Source organism: Anas acuta, chromosome 5 (genome assembly GCF_963932015.1).
Source record: "Anas acuta chromosome 5, bAnaAcu1.1, whole genome shotgun sequence".
Classification (NCBI taxonomy): domain Eukaryota; kingdom Metazoa; phylum Chordata; class Aves; order Anseriformes; family Anatidae; genus Anas; species Anas acuta.
The window spans coordinates 31,601,609-31,623,101 of record NC_088983.1 but is presented as its reverse complement, the minus strand read 5'-3'; the positions used below and the strand labels follow the sequence as shown (position 1 = coordinate 31,623,101).

Below are 21,493 nucleotides of genomic sequence, written 5' to 3'. Positions count from 1 at the left end.
TGCACAGGTAGCCTGCCGTTGCTCTACCCCCAGCACAGCTCCTTCTGTCTGCAGCTCATCAGAGAGCCGTTGAAAAAAAATAAAATTGTTAAAAACTATGAAAAAAAAAAATAAAAATCCCAAATCCCGCACGCACAGGTCAGCGTGTGCCCCCCCCCCGTTTCCACGGCAACCGCCCGCCGGCGGGCTGGCAATGGCTGCCGCCCCGCGCGGGGCACGCCGGGAGTTGTAGTCCCTCCCTTCCCCTCCCCTCCCCGAGCCATTTAAACCCTGAGGGAAAAGTTTGGGTGTAAAAAGGAAAAGGGGTGTATAGAGGGACTGGGGTTGGGTTTGTGTGCGGCTGGTGCTCCTCGCCATAGGGTTTGTGGTCCCTGTGTGTGGTGGTCAGCCTCTTCTCGCAGATAGCTAGTGATAGGGCTAGAGGGAATGGCCCCAAGTTGCGCCAGGGGAGGTTCAGGCTGGAAATGAGGAGACATTTCTGCTCAAAGAGGGGTTGGGCATTGGGGTGGGTTGCCCAGGGAGGTGGTGGAGTCACTGTCCCTGGGGGTGTTCAAGGAAAGGTTGGACGTGGTGCTTGGGGACATGGTTAAGCGTTGACATTGGTGGTAGGGGGTGGTTGAAGCAGGTGGTCCTGGAGGGTTTTCCAACCCTGATGGCTCTGTGAGAAAGGATCCCCAAGGAACAAACTCCAGCTCATGTGAATAGCAAGGGCACTAGGAGGCAGGGTAGGGACCTGAGGGCTGATAAAACCTTTCTTGTCTATCAGGGTTATTCCCGTGGGTAAGTTGAAGCAAGAGGAAATGGAGCTGATCTTGCTCACAGTGGCAAAAGGACAGAACAAGCCAGAGGGCCGAGAGCATTGCATGGTTTGTTTCACTTCCCTGCTTGGCGGTTTGTGGCTTTCCACGTCCGGGGGAGTGAAGTTTTTGGTTTGAGTTAACTTTGGTGCCTTTTGCTGCAGTTCTGGGCAGGGACTCACAGGCATGTCACCCCTGGGAGAGTCACCTGCTGGCCTTGGTAGCAAGGCAGAGTCCTTGCAAGCCCCTCTACTGCTGGAAATATGTGATGGGACCCTCAGGAGACCATAAATATTTGGGGTTCAGCAATAAAATAGCTCTGCCCCCGTTCTGTGCTTTGACAGAGCTGTGTTTTGCCAGGCAGGCAGTGGCTGGGGTTATCACACATGGGGCAGCCGTAGGGAAGGAGCTGGCTCTGCATCCCCAGCTGCAGCCAAAATTCTCTTGATTTGAGGTTGTTGCTTCGGTGTGCGGTGCTGCTGTGGGGTTTGTGACCCCATCCCCCTGATGCTGCCCCCTGGCCCAAGGTGAGCGCATGCTGCTGAGGTAGGAAGAGCTCCCTGCCAGCTAGGAGGCAGATGGAAATAACTTTATTGATGGGAGATTGCTAATAGCCGGTTCTTGCTGCATTTAACAGCTTGAAGCTAATTAAGGTTGAGCTACTTAATGCTGCCAGGCGGCTGTGTACCGGAGTTCACCTCCACGTCCCATAAATGAGAGCAGTGCTACAGGGTGAGGTGCCGCCTAGCAGCAGACATTTAATCACTGTCACTGTTCTCCTTTTCCCAGGAAACATAGCAGGTGGTGGCTTTTCATTGTTAAATCGGGACAGGGACTCTCCAGGTATTACAGGAAGGAGCATCACTGTGTACATTTCTTTACAGGGCCTTGGATTATTCTGACTTTTAATTACAGAATGAGACAGATGAGTCCTAATGAAATACTTGTTCCTGACCTGTGTTTCTCTGGTTTCATTGTCTGCATCTTTCTGAGTTTGTGTCGTGGCTACACACTTATTACACATGCTCACACATATGCTTACCCACGTAGCTCCCACGTTTTATTGAGTTCATTCCCACAATTCACCTTGAGGTTTGTTTTGCCATTTTACAGAGGAGATGATGAAAGTGTGGAGCTGAAGGTTAAACTTCAAAACTGGTTAAAAGTTTTCAGTTCTCATAAAGAAAAAGACCCTAAAACTCAGAGGTCAGCTTTAAAACTCCCCGGTGGATTTTCCCAGAGCTTACAGAGACCATGACAAAACTGGAAACTGAGCTGTAACGCCCCAGCCTGTGCTCCTGTCTTCATCATGGATCAAAGTTAGGAAAAAAAAAAAAAGAGAAAATTTGTTTCCACTTGTGCTTACCAACCCAACACAGCAAGGCTTCCGCACACAGGTCTAACATGGCATGGGGCATCAAAGGGCTGTTTCTGCACCCAATGTTGAGTGAAGGATCCCATGTTTGAGGGCATGTTCTCATTTCTGTGTAGTGCCAAACAAACACATCATTCCTTTCGTGCAAATAACTCTGCCCTGAGCTGGCAAATCTGCAGGTAGGCCTGGCAGTAAGCAAAGCAAAGAGGCTGGAAATAAATATTTGAGAAATCACAGTGATGGCTGTGACACCAAACCAGCTGTGGCACGTAGGCCCTGCTCTGCTACAGACAAAACCCCCTTGTGTTTGTAGGGAGAAGGGAGAGCTGTAAGGGAAGAGGGGAAGAAATATCAGGCTGGCAGGGCTGGGGTTTAGGCTAGTGGGTTTGTTTTGCAGCAAGAAGTAACCCTTTCTAGCCCTGTGACTCAGGATTTTCTGTGTAGCTTGATGCATTTTTGTTACCCTAGCAAATTAAAATGTTTTTTCCCCCACTATGCATGGTCAAAGCGCCAACTTCTTTTAATCCTGTCACTAGCCAGCACTTCTCCCCCAGCCCTAATGCTGAGCTAGGTACAAGTGGTCCAGCTCCAGCACTTTTTTGATTACCCACATGAAGAAAAGAGGGGGTGGAGTAGACAATTCCTTTGGGTGATGTGGATGGCAAAGGAGGGGAGGGGGGAACGGTTCCAGTGTGACTACAGTGACTCATGGCAGCTGAAGATGAGGCTGCTTGCACCTGCGTGGTTAGTGTGTTTATTCACCATTCTCTCATTCTAGCTGAGATGGGAATGTAATCGAGTCAGAGCAGGTGCAGTGACTTGGCAGGGCCCAGTACAAAAGCCACTCAAGCTAACAAGTTTGTTTTTCCAGCCTGCAAAAGCGCTGGGCTGGAGGTGCAGCCACATGGTAGTTGTGCCGAGAGGAGCATTGTGCTGGCTGGTGTGAGAGAGGAAGGACTGAATTTTCTTGATGGTACAGGAGCAGGGAGGTCACTGAAGGCAGAGGAAAAAGGTGCCAAGGAGTGAGAAGGAACCAGAGAGGGAATGTGGACTGAAGTAGCTGCCTTTTCCTGCGAGGCTGTGTGGCATGTGAAGGCGATGACTGATGGGGAAGCTCGATCACCTCCTGCAGACCAGCAGCACGCTCGCCCAGCCCGTGCCCCAGGTAGCATTCCTGTCTCTACTGAGACTTTCTTCCTCCTCGTGGCTGTGCAAGTCATAAAACATCCTGCTCTGTGAAGCTGCTATCACCTTGTCACTCCCCAGCTCAAGTCCAAGGTTGGGGGAACGTGGCCTGTCTCTGCCAGCGGTGCTGTGGTGGTTCCTCCGGTGCTTGTGGCACTGCCGGGCAGGGGAGAGGGGCTCAGGTCCGTGCTTCTCGCTCTCTGCAGTGCGAGGAGGCTACACCTCGGTGGAGTACTCCATCATGCTAGGGGAGAAGGGAGAGGGAGGTTACAGATGGGATATCTGCATCGGGAAGGAAGGGGGGAAGAGGGGAAAATGTTCTGAACGGGACTAGGGCCGTTTGCCAGATAGAAGTGGAGAACGACCTGCTGTTTGTGGGAAGTCCCTGTGTGTGCAAATCTCTCTGCTGATGGGAAGCTGCAGCCTGGGAGCTGGATGGTGGTGGTGTGATGTTTCCCAAACCCCACACAGCTCTGCTCTCACCTGGATTTCAGGGGAGGGGCAGGCTGAGCCCCCCTCCAAAACAGGGTTCAGTCCTAGAGGACAGCAGCAGCACCTACAGATTTCTGCAAAGCTGGTTCTGCCTCCAGCTGAAATTGTTTTGTGGGTTCCCCCCTCCTACCCCTCAGCAGAGTTTTAAATGGAAAATTTGGACAAAATTGCTGTTTTTTGTTTGTTTGTTTTTAAGCTTGTCTTTCCTAAAGGAAAAGACAAAGGCAAGCAGACTCCTCCTCTGGTGAGCTTTAGTATTGAATCACCCCAGGTGGAACTCTTCTCACTGGCATTGAGGCACTTGAAAGCCAGGCACCTGGGTTGCTCAGTGACACTGCAGGTGTGGAGGGAGGTGGCTCCTCCTCCCCAGGTCATGCAGCCCACCTTTAAATGGACAGTTAGTGCTGTAGACCCTAAGCAGGAGGGGCTGGAATGAAAGCTGGGGAGTAGCTACCTCCTAAAGTGTGATGGAGGAGCTTACCAGAAGGCAGGGGCTCACAGCCCCATGCTCCTCTGTGCCCACAGAAGCAAGGAGCCCAATCATGGGGCTCTGGAGTGGGCTGATCCTGCAGTCAGCCAGGTCTCCAGCTGAACACCATGCTGTCTCTGAGCACAGCAACTGCTGGCACCTTCTGGGGCATCACCCACCTCAGTTCTTTCCGAAGGTTGCTGTGTTTCTCATCCAGAACGTGATTCTTAACTGACTGGGGCACATCGGGGACATACCAGGCTGCGATCAGCTTGACGCACAGAGCCACGTGCTGCAGAAAGCAAACGGAGCCACCGCGGGCAGTGAGCGGCTCCCCAGGTCTATGCCACCACCCCTGTGTTAGACCCAGCTTCTCTGTGCCTCCTCAGGCAGCCTGCCCTCAGTGCTCACCTCAAAGAGGATGAGGAAGGCAAGCCGGGCTGCGAAGACGTGCCAGAACTGGACGGTGTAGCTGTAGTCGTCGGCGTTCCTGTAATCCCGGTACCTGCAGCAGAGCCCCATCAGCGCCAGCTCAGGCTCCCCCCTCACAGGGCATCACGTCCCACCTCGGCAGTCCCAGCTCTGGTGGCTTCCTCCAGGGGCTAGGTGCTGTGGTGAGGGGCTGGCAGGGGTGCTGGTACCTGCACTCTGTGATCTTGTCCCAGATGATGTCTGTCTGATTTTCGGCCAGCTTTGTGTGGTGCTCGAAGTCCTGGATGCGGAAGACGGAGAGGCTGTGGTTGATGTAGCCGGTCAGGCAGCTGTGGGGGAGGAAAGGGCACATCTGGGCACAGGAACCCTGCGGCGAGGGGAAATTCCTGCTTTGTGGCCACACTTGGAGAAGTTGTGGCATGCCCTGAAGGAAACTGCAGCTCTTGTGTCCTTTCTTTTGGCAGGGGACTTAAAGGCCCCAGGTGGGAAAAGAGGGAGGGGAGGAGAGGGCATGGGCAGGCACCCAGCTGAAAGTCCTCCCTGCAGCTCTTGGGTGCTTCACCATGCTCTTTCCATTCAGAGGCGCAAGTTCACCCACTGATGTGAGTGAGAGGCTGGCTGCCATGCTGAAGTTGGTGCCATCTGGAAAACTCTCTTTTTGAAGACTTTTGACAACTCTTTTTGACCCTCCCCGCTCTGGGGGAAGCCTCACACTCTTGCACAGAGGCAGGACAGGACACTGCAGGCAGGGCTGCAGGGGTGGGGACGCCTGCCCAGCAACACTCACTCCACAGCAGTGCTGTTTTTCGTCATGCAGGGGCTGTACGTGTACTTGTAGACCTGAACAGGGATGAAGTCAGACGTGATGGCAATCACAAGTCCATTCCCGATGACAGCCAGGATGCCAATGGCCTCCAGGACCTGCAGCCAGATTCCTGCAGGAGAGGAGCAGTCACTGAGACCCTCCCGCCAGCTTTTTCCCACTCCCCTGGGGTTGCAAACCCAGCCCCAGCTGGTTTGGCACAGCCAGAAGAGGCCAGAAGGAGAGCTCCAAGGTGCTCTTCAACCTCTGCAGGATCTGAACTTGCTTCTCCTTCCCCAAAACACAGCTCTCCCTGTGGTACTGGCCCCTGGCAAAGGGATGCTCTAGACCTCCCCCCATTAGAAGGGGCTCTCCACCTGCACTGTTTCCCCAAGCAGCAGCTACAGCGGGCCCCGTCTCACCGATGTCATTGGCCTTCCTTGGCACCATGCGCCGGCGCAGCCGCATCATCTTGATGGCATCCAGACGGATCTCGAAGAGGTTGTTGCAGAAAGCCAGCAGCGGGGCGAGGGGAAAGGCAGCCACAAAAATGGTGGTGAAGCTGTACTGGATCACTGCAGAGGGGGGAAATGCCAGGTGATGGCACGGAGCTGCTTTGGAGGGGTCATCCCACAGGGACCCAGCTGCAGTGTGGGCTTGTCCTGCTTCGTGGCTTGTGTCAGAGGGGCCTCACAGGGTTGAAAGGGGGAGATGGACCTGTCTTGGAGACTCTACACCCCCACAGGGGACACCCACCTCTCCCAGAGCTATTGGAGAGGGAACTCCGTGGGGGTCCCACTGGGCACTGGTTGAGCCAGCCAAGCAGAGGGAGCACCTAAGGGTTACGGCCATCACCTTGATGCTCCTAGGAGGAGAGGAAGATGCTAGGCAGGGACCCAAGGCCAACACAGTTGCCTGTCCTCCCTGACTTTGGGAATGATCTCGGTGTGCCAGGGCTCTTGGAGTGGGGCTGGGCATGGAGCTGGGTCTCAGAGCTCTCCCTTGCCTATACAAGGGCTCCCCAAAGTCAGGCTCTCCCCACCCGAGGAGGACATATGGCACGGCACACAGCACCCCTCCTTGCTCACCCTCCCCTTCCCTACGTACCCATCTCCAAGAACTCATCAAACAAGCTGAAGACGTTGACCTCGCTGAGCTGATAGTTGCTCAGCCACTGCTTTTTGCAGGGGTCCTCAGGCTCTTCCTCTTCTCCCACTACCATGTTTCTCTTCTTGGGGCGCTTCTGCCTAGAGCGTATTTTGTGGCCTATCCAGCTGCAAGGGGAGGAAGCAATTTGTACCGCTGCCTGCAGAGAACAGCAGGGCTGACCTGCTGGCAGTGACAGCCCTGGAGACCTGATATGGGGAAAAGGAGGAAATCTTGGCCCAAAGGCCAGGGTTGTTCTCTGTAAGAGCTGGGAAGATGTCCTGCATATAGAGGAACACCAGGAAGTGCTCTGCAGGCTGGAGGAGAACTTACGGGACGAGGAACTCCACGAGATTGCTGATGGTCTGCTTGAGCATCATGATGATGGCCATCTGGATGAAGAGGTCGGTGATGCAGCCACTGGGGTGGCACTGCAAAGGGATAAGAGGAGAGGGGTTGGGTACCACAAGCAGCGAGACCTGCCCTGAGGGGCTACTTGGCCCAGCTGAGGCTCAGCAGAACCTTGCTGGGTAGGGGAGAAACGCAGGGTGGGAGTTGTGGTGCGGGGTCAGGGGGTTTCACAGCAAGTCCCTCACCTCCTCCAGCCTCCACTTGCCAGCGATGCGCACGTAGTTCCCTGGGTGGCCATTGATCCTGAGCAGGGAAGCAAGAAGAGTGACATCTGTTGAGCCCCACCGTTGACCCCCCTCTGGATGAATGTTGGAGGATGGAGATGGAGAGCACCGACCCCCAGACATCAGCAGAGAGGCGAGGGGCTCCCCCCACCCACCACACCCTCAGGGAAAAGCCCTGCTGAGCTCCCAGGTGGTTTGTGGCCCTCTCCCATCTGCCCTGGGCGCTGTGCTCTGGTGAGGAGGGTGGATGAGATGGGCTCCTCCTGGGCCTCCAGCCACCACTCACCGCCCCAGGAAGAACGCGATGTAGATGAGCGAGGAGAAGTTTGTGAAGAACTGGAAGATGAAGAACTTTATGGTGAAGTTGTTCTCACGCTGGGAGAAGGTCCGTGGTTTCTCTGTAGACAGAAACAGGGCTTTGGTCACACAGTGGTGGGACCTTGCCCCGCTCCCCCTGGATCCCGTGGTAGCCTTGGAGGTTGTAAAGGGGTCTCTGCGCCCTGTGGAGCTCTCCCTGCCCCTTTACCTGAGCCCTTTGAGGGTGGTAAGCCCAGGTTAGAAGAAAGATCCCTCAGAGCCACAAGCTGGGGCAGAAGGGGGCTTCAAGTTGGGAGGAAAACCATGCTATAAGCTCTTCTGTGGTTGTTATTGGCTTCCTGCTCATCTAAACTCTCAGCCTCACTGCCCCTCCAAAGCGTAACGTGTCTGGGGACAGCCAGCTGGGCTGCTGATTTCCCTGGGGACCTGCATGGTGAGAGCTGCCTGGGAGATGCTTCGCAGTGGTGGAGGAAGGGAAGGGGCCATGAGTCTGGCTGCATTTGGGGACCGCTGTGGGGTGCAGGTGCAGGCAGGGGGCAGTTTCCCTTACCCAGGTCACAGAGATAGAGGGCCACATGCCTGTTGACCTGCAGGAGAGAAGTGTAAAACGAGAGGGGAGTGTTGATGACGGGGAAAAAAGGGCAAACCCCACCACCACCCACCCCGTGCCACACTCTGCACCTTGGTCATGATGATGATGGTGAGGTAGTGCAGCACAGCCCCTGTCATCACGGCCACCGTGTTGGCCTGCTCGCGGAGGAATTCAAAGTCGCTCTGGGTGAAGACAGCCGTCACGACCACCCGGTAAATGACGAGCGCGTGGGCAATGCCGATCAGCACAGCAATCTGTGGAGGAGGGCGGAGGGGTGAGGAGAAGCTGTTCCAGCTGAGAACTGCTGGGCCTTCAGATACTGCCTCTCTTCACCACGTGCAACTGGCCTCAAAAGCAAGCCAGTCCTCTTAAGGGGAGGGTTAGAGGTTTGTAACATGGACATCTCCACCTCTCCTCATCTAGACTTTCCTTAGGCCTGTCACACTCACGGGAAGAAATGAGAGTGTCAAGGGTTTGCCTCCTCTACCCTACGTTTATCCTGTCACATACCATGACCAGAGCCAAGATGAGGACGATGGTGCTGCGCAAGTAGGAGTGCTGGTACCGCCGAGGTTCGTGCTGCAAATTATTGATCAGCTCCAAAGCCAGCTCCTCCTAAAAATATATAAATAAAACAAATACATGCATGTATATATGTATGGAAAATGAAGCATCCAACAGAGCCATTCCCAGGTGGTGGAAAGCCCAGGGTAGTTGTGTAAATGGAGGTGGGGGATGAGCAGAACCAGAGGACAGAACTGATCACCCAACCCAACCTACAACGGCATGGCCAGTCCTGACTGAGTTCAAGCACTCGTGCAGGTGAAGAGGGGGCTAGCAATGCAGAGAGGGGAATAGCAATGTGGAGTGGAGACCAGCATCTGCTCAGCTCTCTGAAGGGGTCTGCCTCTCCTGGGACCGTCAAAGGAGCCAGGTGTTGGCTTAGCCCCTTGCTTAAGTGCCTCTATTATGTGTCCACATCCACAGAGAGATACCTCTGTCGCATCTCTTCTGCAAGCCTAGCTATCTCCTGCCCTGAAAAGGGAAGCATTAAGCAGGAAAGATGACATCCTTACCTCATCCTCATCCCACATGTACAGGTCCCAGTTGGTGACCACGGTGGCTCTCTGCCTCTTCCACAGCTCCAGGAACACGGTGGCTGTGGGGGGAAGGTGGGAGCACGGTGACCCTCAGGGATGGCCCTGCAGAAGTCACCCCTCCGTTCCACAGCACAGGCTGGGCAGTTGTGTTACCACCCAACCTGATGGCAAAGCTGCTTGGACTGCTCTTGGCCCATGAAGGACAAGCAGCCACCTCTGCACCTCAGCAACCAGAAAGGATCCGGGATGAGCAGCAGTGAAGAAGAGGATGGAGGTACGGGGGTGAGTTTTTTTACTGGGAGTCAGGCCAGCTCTAGGGACTGTAAGGGATTTGATCTAAACCAGAGTAAGCACCAGGGCTAGTCTGCTGTGGTGGGCATGGTTATGTGGGGCCAGCCAACCACGTTATTCTGGACTGATGAAAAATGTGCTTTAAAAGATAATAGGCATCCCACGCTGCACCTCAGCACGGCTATGCCTCTGCAAATTAATTTACAGCCACCCACTCTGTTAATTCACCTTCCTAAGCTTGTTTTGTGTAAGATGACCCACAGGGACATGCAAGACCACATCTGTAACCTGCTCAGCAGTGAAACACCCAGCCCAGGTGCTGGCTGGTTAAAACCACGGTGGTGTTTGTAACTGAAGGGGCTGTAGTGATAGCAGACTAAACATGCAGCTAATATGGTGATGGGATCACACCGACTCAGAGCCCAGTGGTTTTCCAGAGAAGCTATAAGATGGTGTGGCAACCTGAGGAGGATTATTGAGGGATGTGGTGGTGCCTCCTTCCTGCAGCTGTGTCCACTTACAGGCAGCTGCTAGAAAAGGACCAGAGTTGGGTGGAGGCTGTGGTGGATGAAGGAGTAAAAGCTCTCAGGCAGGGTGGCTGAGGAGTATTTGAGACGTAGAAAGGAATTTGGGGCATGATTTTATCCCTTGTGTTGTCTGGAGGGGGAGCTGATGGCTCTGGAAGTAGAGGAGCTAGAGACTAAAAAGCCCCTGAATGCTGGAGCTGCGTTGGTGTCCCATTTTCTTCCACCTCCTCTCCCCCTAAGCTATAGTGGGCTGCTCCTCCTTGCAAGCTCTGTGTGTGTGGTGCTGAGACATTGACACCTACCCCAGATGGCCATGAACATGGCAAATATAACTGTCCCCTCGTTGTCAATCATGTGAGTGACCTGGAGAAGATCAAGGAAGAACGTGATGGGGGCACCAAGGAGCACCTTGGGGCTGGGGAGAAGCCTCTGCACTCGGTTGACCTCTTGCCACCCTGATCTCCCAAGAGACAGGTAAAGATGGTGCAGGAGGGCAAAATGCAGGAAGGGGATAGACAGCAGGGACTTGTTAGATTGTGCCAAGTGCTTTTTCCTTGGTCTTTTCAATTTTTTTGGTGGTGGTGGAGACCGTGATCAGGCTAGAGCTTGTCTTCCTTATCAGTGGAGGTCTCCTGCATGTTGTAGCCAACTTGCACAGGGGGTTTTATTTTTGGTGGCGTGGGCACAGCATAAGCTGGGAGTTTTCCCATCCTTCACCTTGAGCCTGTCTTGGGAAGGGGGCTACTCACCCTGGCATAGGTGCAGGTGTCGGAGAGCAGCCAGAACGGGCACTTCTGGTCGCAGAGTGGGCACATGATGGTGTTATTGGCTTCGCAGATCTCCTTGCTGGAGAGGAAGGAGTAGAGAGAAGCAAAGGGGAGTGACAGTGGTCAAAGCAATATGCACAGCAAAGTGTGGTGAAGGGGATGTACATTTGGTGTTCTCAGCTGCCTTACCTCACCTGGCTGGAGTTGAAAACAGTAATCCCAGCCACGAAGACCACCAGGCCCATCAACGCGGCGAATCCCAGCAGGTAGGTGTACCAGCCAAGCCAGGCAAAGTACAGGGCCACCTTCTCACCAAAATAGCACCTAGAAGGAAAGGTGAGATGTGCTTTGGGGCCAACAAGGAGACAATGCTGCTTGGGGTCACTAGGAAATGCTCTTCCACCCCCAAAGGGATAGCCACGTCCAGGAGGGGCAGTGCTGCATATCTGGGTATTTGGCTGGGACTGGGAGAGTCAGCCCAAGTGACCTGGAAGAAGCAGGAGTGGGCAGCAGTTCCCAGGGGATTTCAGCAGCAGAGGGAGATCCTGGGACTCCCTGTGTGTGGGCTCTGATTGAGGATGCAGCAAAGAGCACTGTGGACGTTGCTGTGGAGCTGCACAGCAAAGACCTGCTCAGAGCACGGCTCCATCTGAGAGCTGAATGTGGGATGGAGAGAAATACAGAGCTCTCCTTGGGGGCCGTGTGGTGCTGGGCATGCTGTCCTGCAGGGTTTGGAGAAGGCAATGAGGTGGTTTCTCCTGTTCTCAGTCAGCCTGGTGACTGAAGCAAATTGCCTTAAGGGTAAATGCGGTCAGATGAATTGTATTCTAGGTAAAAGTGGTGTGAGTGATTGAGAGCCCAAGTTGCAACCCGTGTCTACAGAACAGAAAGGCTTCAAAAAGATGAGAGGGCTGCAAGGTGCAGCGTTTCTCCAACCAGAGCAATATCCCCTCCTATCTATCATCTGTCTCCCTGCAATACTTCCACGTTTCATCCTTCTGACAGCAGCATCTCATTTTTTCTTGTGTGACCAAGAGGGTTGGAGGCATGGGTAGGAAATGCTGATAACTACTGACTGGGGGACCTGTCTCCCCTCCGATATTCTGGAGGGGTTCACTCCCTGCCAGCAGTCAGAGGTGGTGATGTGCTCCCTGGCCTGTGTTAAGAAGATGATTTCGTACTTGGCCCCTTAATCCTTCTGTGATAACAACAAGTCAGGATGCTTTGACCTTAGAAATGGTGTTTTGTCTGACCTCGAGCACCATGGAGGGATCGAGGCTCCCTGGTGCCCCTGCTAGACTTGCAAACTGTAAGACACGTTTAAGGAAAGAGAATGCAATTTTAGCATTTCATCTCCCTCCCACGGTCCACTGAAAACCTTATGAAGCAGCATGTTATTTTTGCCTTCCTTTTTCTGGCCATGGAGACTTAGTTTTCTTCCCTTTTTTAAAATAGCTGAGCTCTTCCCTGAGTTTTAATGTGGCTTTAGGAGCCCTTTGTTGCCCTTAAAGTCCCAAGTTCAGCCTCAGGCTGGATGTGTTCATCTCACCTTCCTTTTGAACATGGAAGAGGGTGGTAGAAAATGAAAGAGGCTAATTAAAAGCTGCTCAGATGCGGGGGTTTTTCATGCTGCAAAATTAGCAGACGGAGCTTGGTGCCTTGGGATACCCTTTAGGCTAAGAACTTCACAAGCAGCAGAAAAGGCCTGATACGTGTGAGAAGAGCCAGGTAGAAACTAATGATTTAAAAAAGCAAAAAACAGGAGCTTGGGAAGGGGTTTCAGGTAGGGTCTCTTGGCTAGATGGATCCCCTATGCCTCTTCTGCCTACGTTACCTGATCTTCTCAATTGGCTGTTGGCAAAATATATCTCTCCAGCGAGCCCACTTCTCCTTTAGGAATTCTCTTACCTCTTCTTTCTGGAGAGCAGAGAAATTGATTGGACCCGGGAACATCAGGGCAACCTTAATCCCCAGCCCAGCTCTCATCTGGAGCCCGGTTGTGCCCTACATGCAGGTGTGTCCCGATACAGCCCCAGTTACCCAAAGCTCTCTCCCACCCGGTCTGGCTCCTCCACCTCTTGTGGCTTTTCCTCCCAGGCATCTGCGTACTTGGCCTCACCTCGTGCAGTGGAAACATTGCCTCAAAGACGTTCTTCTTTATCAGGTCATGCAGCTTCTCTGGTAGCAGAGTGGAACAGGAAGGATTAGTGACACAGTGACACAAAGCTTTGCTTTCCCCCCTGCACGTTTCCTGACAGGCAGCATCACCCAAAATCTTTTCTGAAGCCTTAAGGGCGGGGACAGAAAAAAAAAAATGCCTGGGAGAGGCTGAGCTATCCGGAAGGGATCAGTGCTAATCCTTGTGGTTTTGCTGCTCAGCTGGGATGCCGCAGGCTGTGTTGGGGCTGGTGCTGGAAGTGAGCCAGGTAGACAGGTCCTCAGAGACAGCTGGAGAGCCAGCACCTTTGCTACCTCTCCTGCTGATCCCAGGGTGCCAGAGAGGGACAAGCCTTTTTGGGGACACAGAAGGGTGGCAGTGGATTTGGGGAAAGGGAATAGCAGACCATTGATGGTTCCTGCAGTCCACATCTCCCAGCCTCTGGATACAGCAGCAAATTGACCTCCCAGAGCTGCACCTCTTTTTTTGTCACATCCCCACCCAAGGGTGCTGGGATGCCTGTGCCTGGCACAGGGCAGGAGCTGTGCTTATCCCCTGGGGATAAGGGGGATGTAAGGGCTCACTGGCCCCGTTCCCTTACCGAGGTCAGGTGTGACCGTGTTCTGCAAGATGAAGTTCACAATCCGTATCCTGAGCAAGGAGAAACTGGGATTAAAGGGAAGCCTGAGGATACAGACTGGTGGTGTTGCCCCAGAGAGAGGGGAAGGAAAGGGAAGTGTGCACCAGTCCCCAGGGAAGGAAGTGGGGAAGAAACAGGGATCTGCTTGTGGACAGCGAGGAGCTGGCCACTTTGCACCAACGGTGGTAATTTGCTTTCTGTGGAGAATGAAAAGTCTGGCACAGTTGTGAGCTGAGATGAAAAATGGATGCTGGTGTGGTGGTAAGGGGCTGCAAGGTGCTGGAAGGCAGCAGCCCAGCTCAGGACCCACCTGGTGGTCACTGGTATGTCGTGATGGGCATCGGAGTCTTGCAGCCGGCTGTCCTGAGGGTTCCTCAGGAGCCACTGGTATTTCCGGAAGATATGTTTTGGGGCACGGACCCCATAAAATAGCTTCTTGTCCTCAATTTTCTAGTGGGTAGAAGAGAGAGGCTGTTAGAGCAACGCAGACAGGTAAAAAAAGGCAGAGCTGTAAAATCCAAGGGCTGTGTGAGTCCTGGGGCTGGGGTCTCCCCTGGGTGCATGTGCCGTGTGTTTTACACATGGTGGGCTGATTGGTTTGAGGGTTCGGGTCTCTTCCTGGGGCCTGAACTAGGCTGGGATCCTGGGTACCACAAGACATCCCCAGCCTCTTGTTCTTGAAAGAGAAATAACCTCTGTCTCACCTTCCTCTTCTTTTTAAAATACGATCTGCTGAAAACAGATAAACTGATAATTGGGGTGATTAAAATGAACTGCTGGTTCGGAAATGCTTTAGTGTAGCGTGAAAGATATAGGTGACCTAAAGAGCATCTGATAATTGTGCTAAGTAATTATAGAGATTTTGTGAGTGTGAATTCCAGTTCAAAACTCAGTTTTCACATAGAGATATGAAGGTCAATAAACTCACCCAAATTCTTATGTCACTAATGAGTATTTTGTTTGTTTCTGTGTACACACATGATAGTACAGGGATAGATTTTTTTTTTTTCTGGCTTTAATTATCTTTCTTTAACCTTCCCTTAGAAGCCAGTTTTTTACAGACCTTGCGTTACGTAGCAGATACCCATACCTGCTGCCCCTTACCTTGATGGCGAACCCCTTCTTGCTCAGCTCATCCAGGAACTTCTTCCTCTTGATCTCCTTTGTGCTGCCCACTTCGTGGATGTCGCTCACGAGGACGAAATCCCACTTCTCTTCATCCTGCCCACAGAAAATACGAGGGAATTAATGGGGATGACAAGCTCTCCCATTTGGCTCCAGTCCATCTGAGGTTTGGACCTTTCTCTATAGAGGTGCCCTGGGGACTGGCATTGAGCAGAAGAGTAGGGATGGGGAAACTGAGGCAGCTGCTGCCATGGTGTTCCCCCCCCAAATCCACGTTTTTGAGCTCTGAACTCGCTGTGAGTGCAGAGGGACCCGAGCTTACCGCAGAGGCAAATGGATCTGAGTCTTCAAAGGGAAAATTTCTCCAGGGGGTCAACAGAATTTCATCCTGTGGAAGAGAAAAGCAGTAAAGGCTTCAGTGGGATCTCTGGGAAATCCTGCGTTTGGACGCAGAGCAAACCTCTCTCTGCAAGCACCTGGATGGTTTTGCAATGCTTTGGGTTAGGTCTTGCCCATGCTGCTGGAGGCAATGGGGTCAAGCTGCCCTGCTCCAGCTGGTGAGAGCAGGTAAGCAGCACTCTGCTTGTGGTATGGAGAAACCCATCTTTAATAGTGCAGGCAAGGGATGTGCAGTGTTGTCTGCCAACCCAGCACTGTATGTGGTCTGCACAGGCTCTGTCAGGCTGTCCAAGCTAGGGACATTTGGTAATAGCAGGAGAAAGGCATCCTAAAAGAGAATATGGGCTGGAGGATCTTGGGCATGCCCCAGCTGGGCTGGTGGAGGTGTGTAGTTGGACTGAAAGAGCAAAGCAAAGAGTGGTTCCTGCCCGTCAGCAGAGATTGTGAGATAAATAACCTGCTGGGGTTAAGCAGAGTGCATTGACTTGTGGTTTATCTGAAGAACAGGGACCAAATGAGTCCAAATTTAAGGCAGGTGGGACAGCAGGTTGGACAGCATGACAGAAGGGTCTTCCTGCGAGGTGAAGCTGCTGGGATCAGCCAGGCTCCCTGCGCTCGGTTCTGCTAGTCTCATGTTCATGCCTCTCCCAGTGGCTGTGAGGGGGGTACCTGGGGAGGGATGTTTTGTCCAAATCCTCCTCCCATGCGCTCTTGGTCTCCAGCTCAGGCTCTTTCTGAGTCAAAAAATGTGTCTTTGTGTTTGGGGATCCTTGAGGGATTGCTGCTCCATGGGCAAGGGCAGCCTTGTTTTGATCTCGTAATGCCTCATATCTACAGAGTCCTGGGGCCCCAAGGGAGCCAGCCAGCAGAACAAAACCTCCCTCTGTTCTGGACTTCACTCCTCCTTGTTTCACCCGGTGCCCTGACATCTGTACCAGAGGAGTGTGGATGCTTAACTCACTCCCTCTCCGTGCATCAATGGTTTTTACAAGACTTTCATCCACCTTTTCTGCTCTTTACTGTTCCCTTTCAGGTAGGGAGCTTAGCTTTTTGGCCAGGAAGGGGAAGGCAGTTTTGAAGTCTCTGGACCAGAGAGTGGGGCACAGGCAATGGGAGGCTTGCGCAGCAAACAGGGTGGAAAATAATTCCTTGGAAAGCACCACAAATGGCTCAGTCTGGGGCCTGGGGCAGCTGGCACTTGGCTTCTTCCTGCTGGCCTCCTGTGCACTGCCAGCTCCAAAGAGAGGCTGTGCAGGAGCGAACACACAATTATGCTCAGGCACCCAAGTGAGTCTGAGCCTAATCATGCTCAGACACCCAAGCGGAGTGGTTTTGGGGCTGCACGAAGTAACTAAGATGATGTTGTGGCAGTAGGTGCCCTCAGTCCAGCCTAGGGTGCTCCTTCTCTGAGGGATGCTGCAGAGAGCACCTTAGGGTGGCCTGGATCTGGTGGTGGGTGCCCGGTACAGGGGCATGTCAGCTTCAAAACACTTTGTCCCCATCCTCTGTGCCTGGCCTCCCCAGCGTGATCTCATCCCGGTCCCGCAGCTGTAGTTGCTCTTAGGCAAGAGAGGATTAGTCCAACCAGCCCTTCAGTGGGTTGGAGAGAAGGTGCTGGGCTTCAGATCCCAGTGAGCCTAATGAGTTTAATAAAGACCTGCTCTGAAGGCCATGCTGTTACAAGGGCAGGGAATTGATCTTGTCTTAAAAGTGACATTTTTAAAAATATCAATTTCTTTTTGCATTTCTTTGGTGTGATTCACAGTGTAGCCCTGCAAGCAGTTATGCTGCTGTTTCTAAGGGCATGGTGATGCAGCACAGAAGAAAGAAGAAGCTGCTGGGGAAGGGGATATCATCAATCAGGATTGCCACCGAAGACTTTGTGTCCCAAAAAATCGGCCAGCCAGACGAGTTCATCCAGCTGTAATCCCGGGAGTGGAGCCCTGGTGGTGCAACCAAGTCCTGATGTAAGATCTGGATCCCAAGCTTCCACTGAAGAAAGAATGAGGCCATGGGAGCCAGCGAGACTGAGAGGAGGAAAGGGCTGAAACGCTCCGCCAAATACTTTCTAATGTGGAGCCACGGCCCTGGCTTCACCCAGAGCACAAGAGCAGTGGGGAGACTGTGAAAGTCAAAGCATGAAGACTCGGCAAGATGGATCCCCCTCAAGAGGTGCTGCTACGGTAAGAACCAGTGCTTCCCACTGCTGAAAGGTTCCTCAGTTAAAGCCATGACACAAAGGGCATTTGTGGTGCTGTCATTTGCTCCATCCAAGCCCTGAGCAGGCTTTGGGGTGGGAGAAGTGGCTTTTCTCTCAGGTTGGTCTCCCCAGGTGGGTAAGAACCGAGCTGGCTCTACCTGTCCCAGTCCAAGAGCCCCTCTCTGGGCATGGGGAGGGAGCAGGAGTCCCATCAGGTCTCTGCCCCTGCTCCTGATGCTCGGATGCTGGCACAGATCTGGGCTGGCACCACCTCTCTGCAGGTTGCGTTGTCTCATTCCTGCCTGGCTGGTTTCTCCCAGCCTGTGCGTGCACCAACCTCATCCTGCAAAGCCTGCCAGCCTTTCGGCTCTAGCAGTGATCCCTACAATGCTGAGGGTACCCTTTTGTACCCTAGGTGTTCCCAGATGCACCCCTATGCTGCTGTCCAACTGGTGTCAGCCCCAGCAGAGCTCAGGAGAAGGTGGACAGCTCTGTTAGCATTGCAGCTTCTGTTTCCAGGTGGCCCAGGCATGTCATCTGCATGCACGGTCCCCTACTGGGAGGCAAAGCATCCTGACCAGCACTACCTACCCCAGAGAAAAACTTCTGAAGGGATTACCGAGGCAGGTTGATGCACAGGTAGGAACCTACCAAGGTAGGTTCATTCACCCTCACACCCTGTGGTGCCACCAGCCCCTGAGTCCTGCTCTGTCCCTGCAGAGCTCCAGCAGAGCATCCTCCCTCTGCCAGCACTCGCTGTCATAACGTGGCCGGTCTCCTGGACCTGACGCTGCCAGATCCTGCCCTTGTTTCTGCTTGTTCCTGAAACAGCAAGCACTGATCTCAATCCCAAGTGGGACCTGTTACTTTTTAATCTTCCCCAGAATCAGTGGGGATGCTTCTCAGGCCACCTGCGTACAGCTGTCGAGGCAATAAGGATGTCGTGGAAGCAGGGTCTGCAGCAGCTTGGCAGGCTTGTCTCTGTGTTCCCATAGCAATAGGATTTACCACCTGGTCCTCCCCTCTGCAGGCACCGTGAGTCCCTCTGTGTAGGACTGAAAAACGGTGTGTGTGTGGGGGAGAAGGATTTGCAAATTATTTGCAGATCGGTGCAGATGATTCCTGGTGCCCACCTCTGGAGTGCTAATAGGAAAAATTGCATTCAGCTGCAGGGGGGGAGGTTTGCAGACCTGGGATGATAGAAGGGTGGTGTTTCAGCAGGCTTAATTCTCGGTGGCTGCTGACATCCACGCAAAGGCTGAGGCAAAGGCTGTGTTAAGCTTCCTCTGCTGGGGCCGCTGTGCAGGAGCCCTGCCTGCTTTTGAGGCCAGATGTGTCTCGTGCGAAGGGACAGCTGCAGAAGGCAGGGACTTTGGATCATTAGGACTCCCACACCTATTTCTCTGGCCCTGGGGACTGGCAGCACTAATCTGGCGACAGCTGCTTTGCTCTGGGAGCATGAGGCAGCCGGGTCAGCCTCATGTGTGGGCAAGGCTGCCTCAGCTCCGAAGCGGTTGTATAAACCATGGACTCTACTCCTTGCTATCAAGAAGGATGGTTCCCATTTAGCCCTTTTCCTGCGCTGTGCTTGGAGCAGGGTTGGAGGCACACTCTCCCAAGCCGTGGGAGAAGCAACCTGCACAAAGAGCAGTGTTTTCGCTGGTGAGGAGGGTTTGCGTGCCCTGAAGTGTGCCAGTTTTCTCTCCAGCTGTACCAGTGGGTCCTTGTAGGCAGCCAGGAGTCCTGCTCCCCATGCAAGGAGGTCACCGGATCCTTTTGAGGTACCATTGGGCTGGAAGTGTAGTCAGCTCTGTGAGTAACCGAGGCCAACCACCTGGGCAGGATCCGGCATCCTTGTTTTCCTTTCCAGCTGTAGATTAGTGAAAGTTTGGGTGGTTCCTGTCACCCACACAAAGGTGACCGGACTGCTATCTTGTCTTGGGGATGGTTCCTACAAATGTTTCCAGTGCTCTCCTCCCTTCCCCTGGAGCTCTTCCACCTTACCTCATAGCTTCCTAAGAAACATGACAATATTTGATCAAACAGGCAGACTGTTTGCCTTTTGAACAAAAGAAACTATCTTTTCTTTCAAGCCAAAGAAACAAATCTTTGCAGCTCCACTTCTCCCCTGGCATTATTTCAGGCGCTCCTGTAATATGGGGGGCTGGAACAAGCAGTGCCTTTTCCTGGGCATGTAGAAACTAAAGATCTGGTCTCAGCCTTCTTAAAACCAAGCCACGCTCCTGTGATCTGCTCTCTGGAAACTCTGAGCTGTAGCATTGAGGTGTTGGGTCCGTGTGTGAACCCCCCCTGCACCTCTGGGGTGGTGTGTGGAGCTCAGCCCTGCCTCGCTCCCACGCTGGAGGTACTGTGGGGAAACTGCAGAGCAAGCACAGCGCACTGCTTTCCCCTTTGCGTGGTCATGATAAGAACGAGATTGCTCACTGGAAAGAGGAACTGAGGTTTTATGGTAGTTTTTGAGTACCCTGGGGGCTGACAGCATGTGAGTGGCAGAGATCAGCGCTTACAGCATAGGAATTTCCAAGCTGCAGATGGCTCTGAGGTGCTGGAAAAAAAACACCCACCTCGTGGAAATTGCTGAGCAGTTTCTATTTCCTACCTGCATGGTGAAGTCTTTCTCTTCCCACCCCCTGCTCTCCTTTGGCTCCTCCTGGTCCCTCGGGAGCTGTCTTGTCAGGCCGGTGCTGTGGCGGAGGCTGCAGGTGGAGCGGGCTGCGAGGCTCCTGAGGTTTTTTGGCAGGCGGTGGTCGGCTTCCCCAGCACCTCTGCCTGAGGTCTCATGTGAACGGGAGCGGTGACTTCCGTGTGGGACTCCCTCCTGCCTTGGGAGGGAGCTGCTTCTGCTCGGCAGTGGGCAGATAGGAAGGAGGAGGTGAGAAATTTGCCCTTCACCCTTGTTCAAAGGAGTGGCAAGCCCAGTACCGCCCAGCGGCGTAGGCTGATAACCCCGTAGAGTCGGCCTTCGTGGCTCCTCTTGTTAGCTCGGTGAGAGCACCTTGGGCACCTGTCTTCCTTCTTGGATACAGAGCCACTCGCTGTGTCCTCTGAACACCCCCGAGGAGGTTTCACAAGCAGGGGCCAAAATGAGGAAGGAAGTTAGCAGAAATTAGAAGAAGGAAATGAGCAGAAGCTCTAGAAAGCATTAAACGCTTCACTTCAGGCTGAGAAATAAAGAGCTGGGAATAAACACTAAACCTTAAAAAAAATAATAATAATAAAAAAATCTGAGCTGTGCACGATCTGTCTCATTCTTGGGGGGAACTCTGGGCTCCATGGAAGAGACGGTAGGAGCAGCACAGGCTTTGAGAGTGAACAGGATGGGGTCATAAGCAAGTTTTTTAACTGCCAGGACAAGGAAAAGAGGCCAAGTAGGAGCTTCCAGGTAAGTGAGGATGCTCTCCATGGTTTTTCAGTGGCCCAGTGTTTTCTGTTCCTCTTGTATTTCCCAGTCTGGTCTTCCCAAACCACACAGAAAATCTGGCTCCCTGGAAGGGCTGAACAGAGACCGATAAATCCTTCTTCACGCCTCGCTGGCTGCCGAAAACAGCACTGGAAGTTGTGCACTTCGTTCTCCCATATGCGATAGTGCTGCTGCGTGCGGGGCCTCAGCGTCCAGTGCCAACAAGTATGGGAACATCTCCCAGTGTTTTACAGTCCCTCAGAACAAGTGTTCCCTCCCTTGTGGCTGAAGAGGGAAGCATCAAAGTGTGCCCTGAATATTCCCCCAAACCACATAGGCCGCTTGCCTCCCCTGCTCCTTAAAATCTTGTCACTTCTAAGCAGATGTGATTTACTAGTGTGTGACAGCTTCAGTCCCTGCTTCCCTGATGGCAGTTGTGGCAAGGTGCTTGGAGGTGACCCACTGGAAATCATAAATGAAACACAAATGTTTTTGTTTGCTTGCTTATATGATCACAAAGGCTCAATTCATCCAGACCTACAGCTTGGAGCCGGGTATAGTGCTCTCTTTTTACAAGAGACAGTGAAAACATGATGTGTGAGCCATGTCTGACAACTCTCCC

The 21,493-nt window shown here is 53.1% G+C and overlaps 1 protein-coding gene and 1 long non-coding RNA gene across 2 annotated transcripts; one reads left to right on the top strand and one right to left on the bottom strand.

Annotated features, from left to right (window-relative positions):
- Window positions 1-3,208: 3,208 nt before the first annotated feature.
- On the top strand, window positions 3,209-12,689 carry LOC137857357 (uncharacterized). Its single transcript, XR_011097067.1, has 2 exons — window positions 3,209-3,337; window positions 5,568-12,689. It is a non-coding gene; the product is annotated as an uncharacterized lncRNA (long non-coding RNA).
- On the bottom strand, window positions 3,272-20,321 carry ANO9 (anoctamin 9). The gene is made up of 24 exons (XM_068683684.1): window positions 20,071-20,321; window positions 15,174-15,239; window positions 14,831-14,947; window positions 14,037-14,176; window positions 13,688-13,737; window positions 13,048-13,106; window positions 12,763-12,845; window positions 11,118-11,252; window positions 10,911-11,007; window positions 10,464-10,524; window positions 9,320-9,402; window positions 8,754-8,858; window positions 8,333-8,497; window positions 8,202-8,238; window positions 7,620-7,731; window positions 7,295-7,352; window positions 7,032-7,129; window positions 6,660-6,826; window positions 5,975-6,127; window positions 5,538-5,685; window positions 4,960-5,079; window positions 4,730-4,823; window positions 4,498-4,610; window positions 3,272-3,601 (listed from the first exon to the last, which is right to left on the bottom strand). Exons 1-24 carry the CDS (start codon window positions 20,074-20,076, stop codon window positions 3,574-3,576), a joined length of 2,295 nt encoding a protein of 764 aa, XP_068539785.1. The 5' UTR covers window positions 20,077-20,321; the 3' UTR covers window positions 3,272-3,573.
- Between the last annotated feature and the right edge of the window lie 1,172 nt (window positions 20,322-21,493).

Bases quoted from the DNA above. Each gene is read 5' to 3' on its own strand.
- ANO9 (XM_068683684.1), bottom strand. The intron at 11,008-11,117 runs GTAAGGCAGCTG...CTTCCTCTCCAG, and splicing joins TTCAACTCCAGCCAGGTGAG to CAAGGAGATCTGCGAAGCCA. The intron at 6,827-7,031 runs GTAAGTTCTCCT...CTCCCCTTGCAG, and splicing joins CTCGTGGAGTTCCTCGTCCC to CTGGATAGGCCACAAAATAC.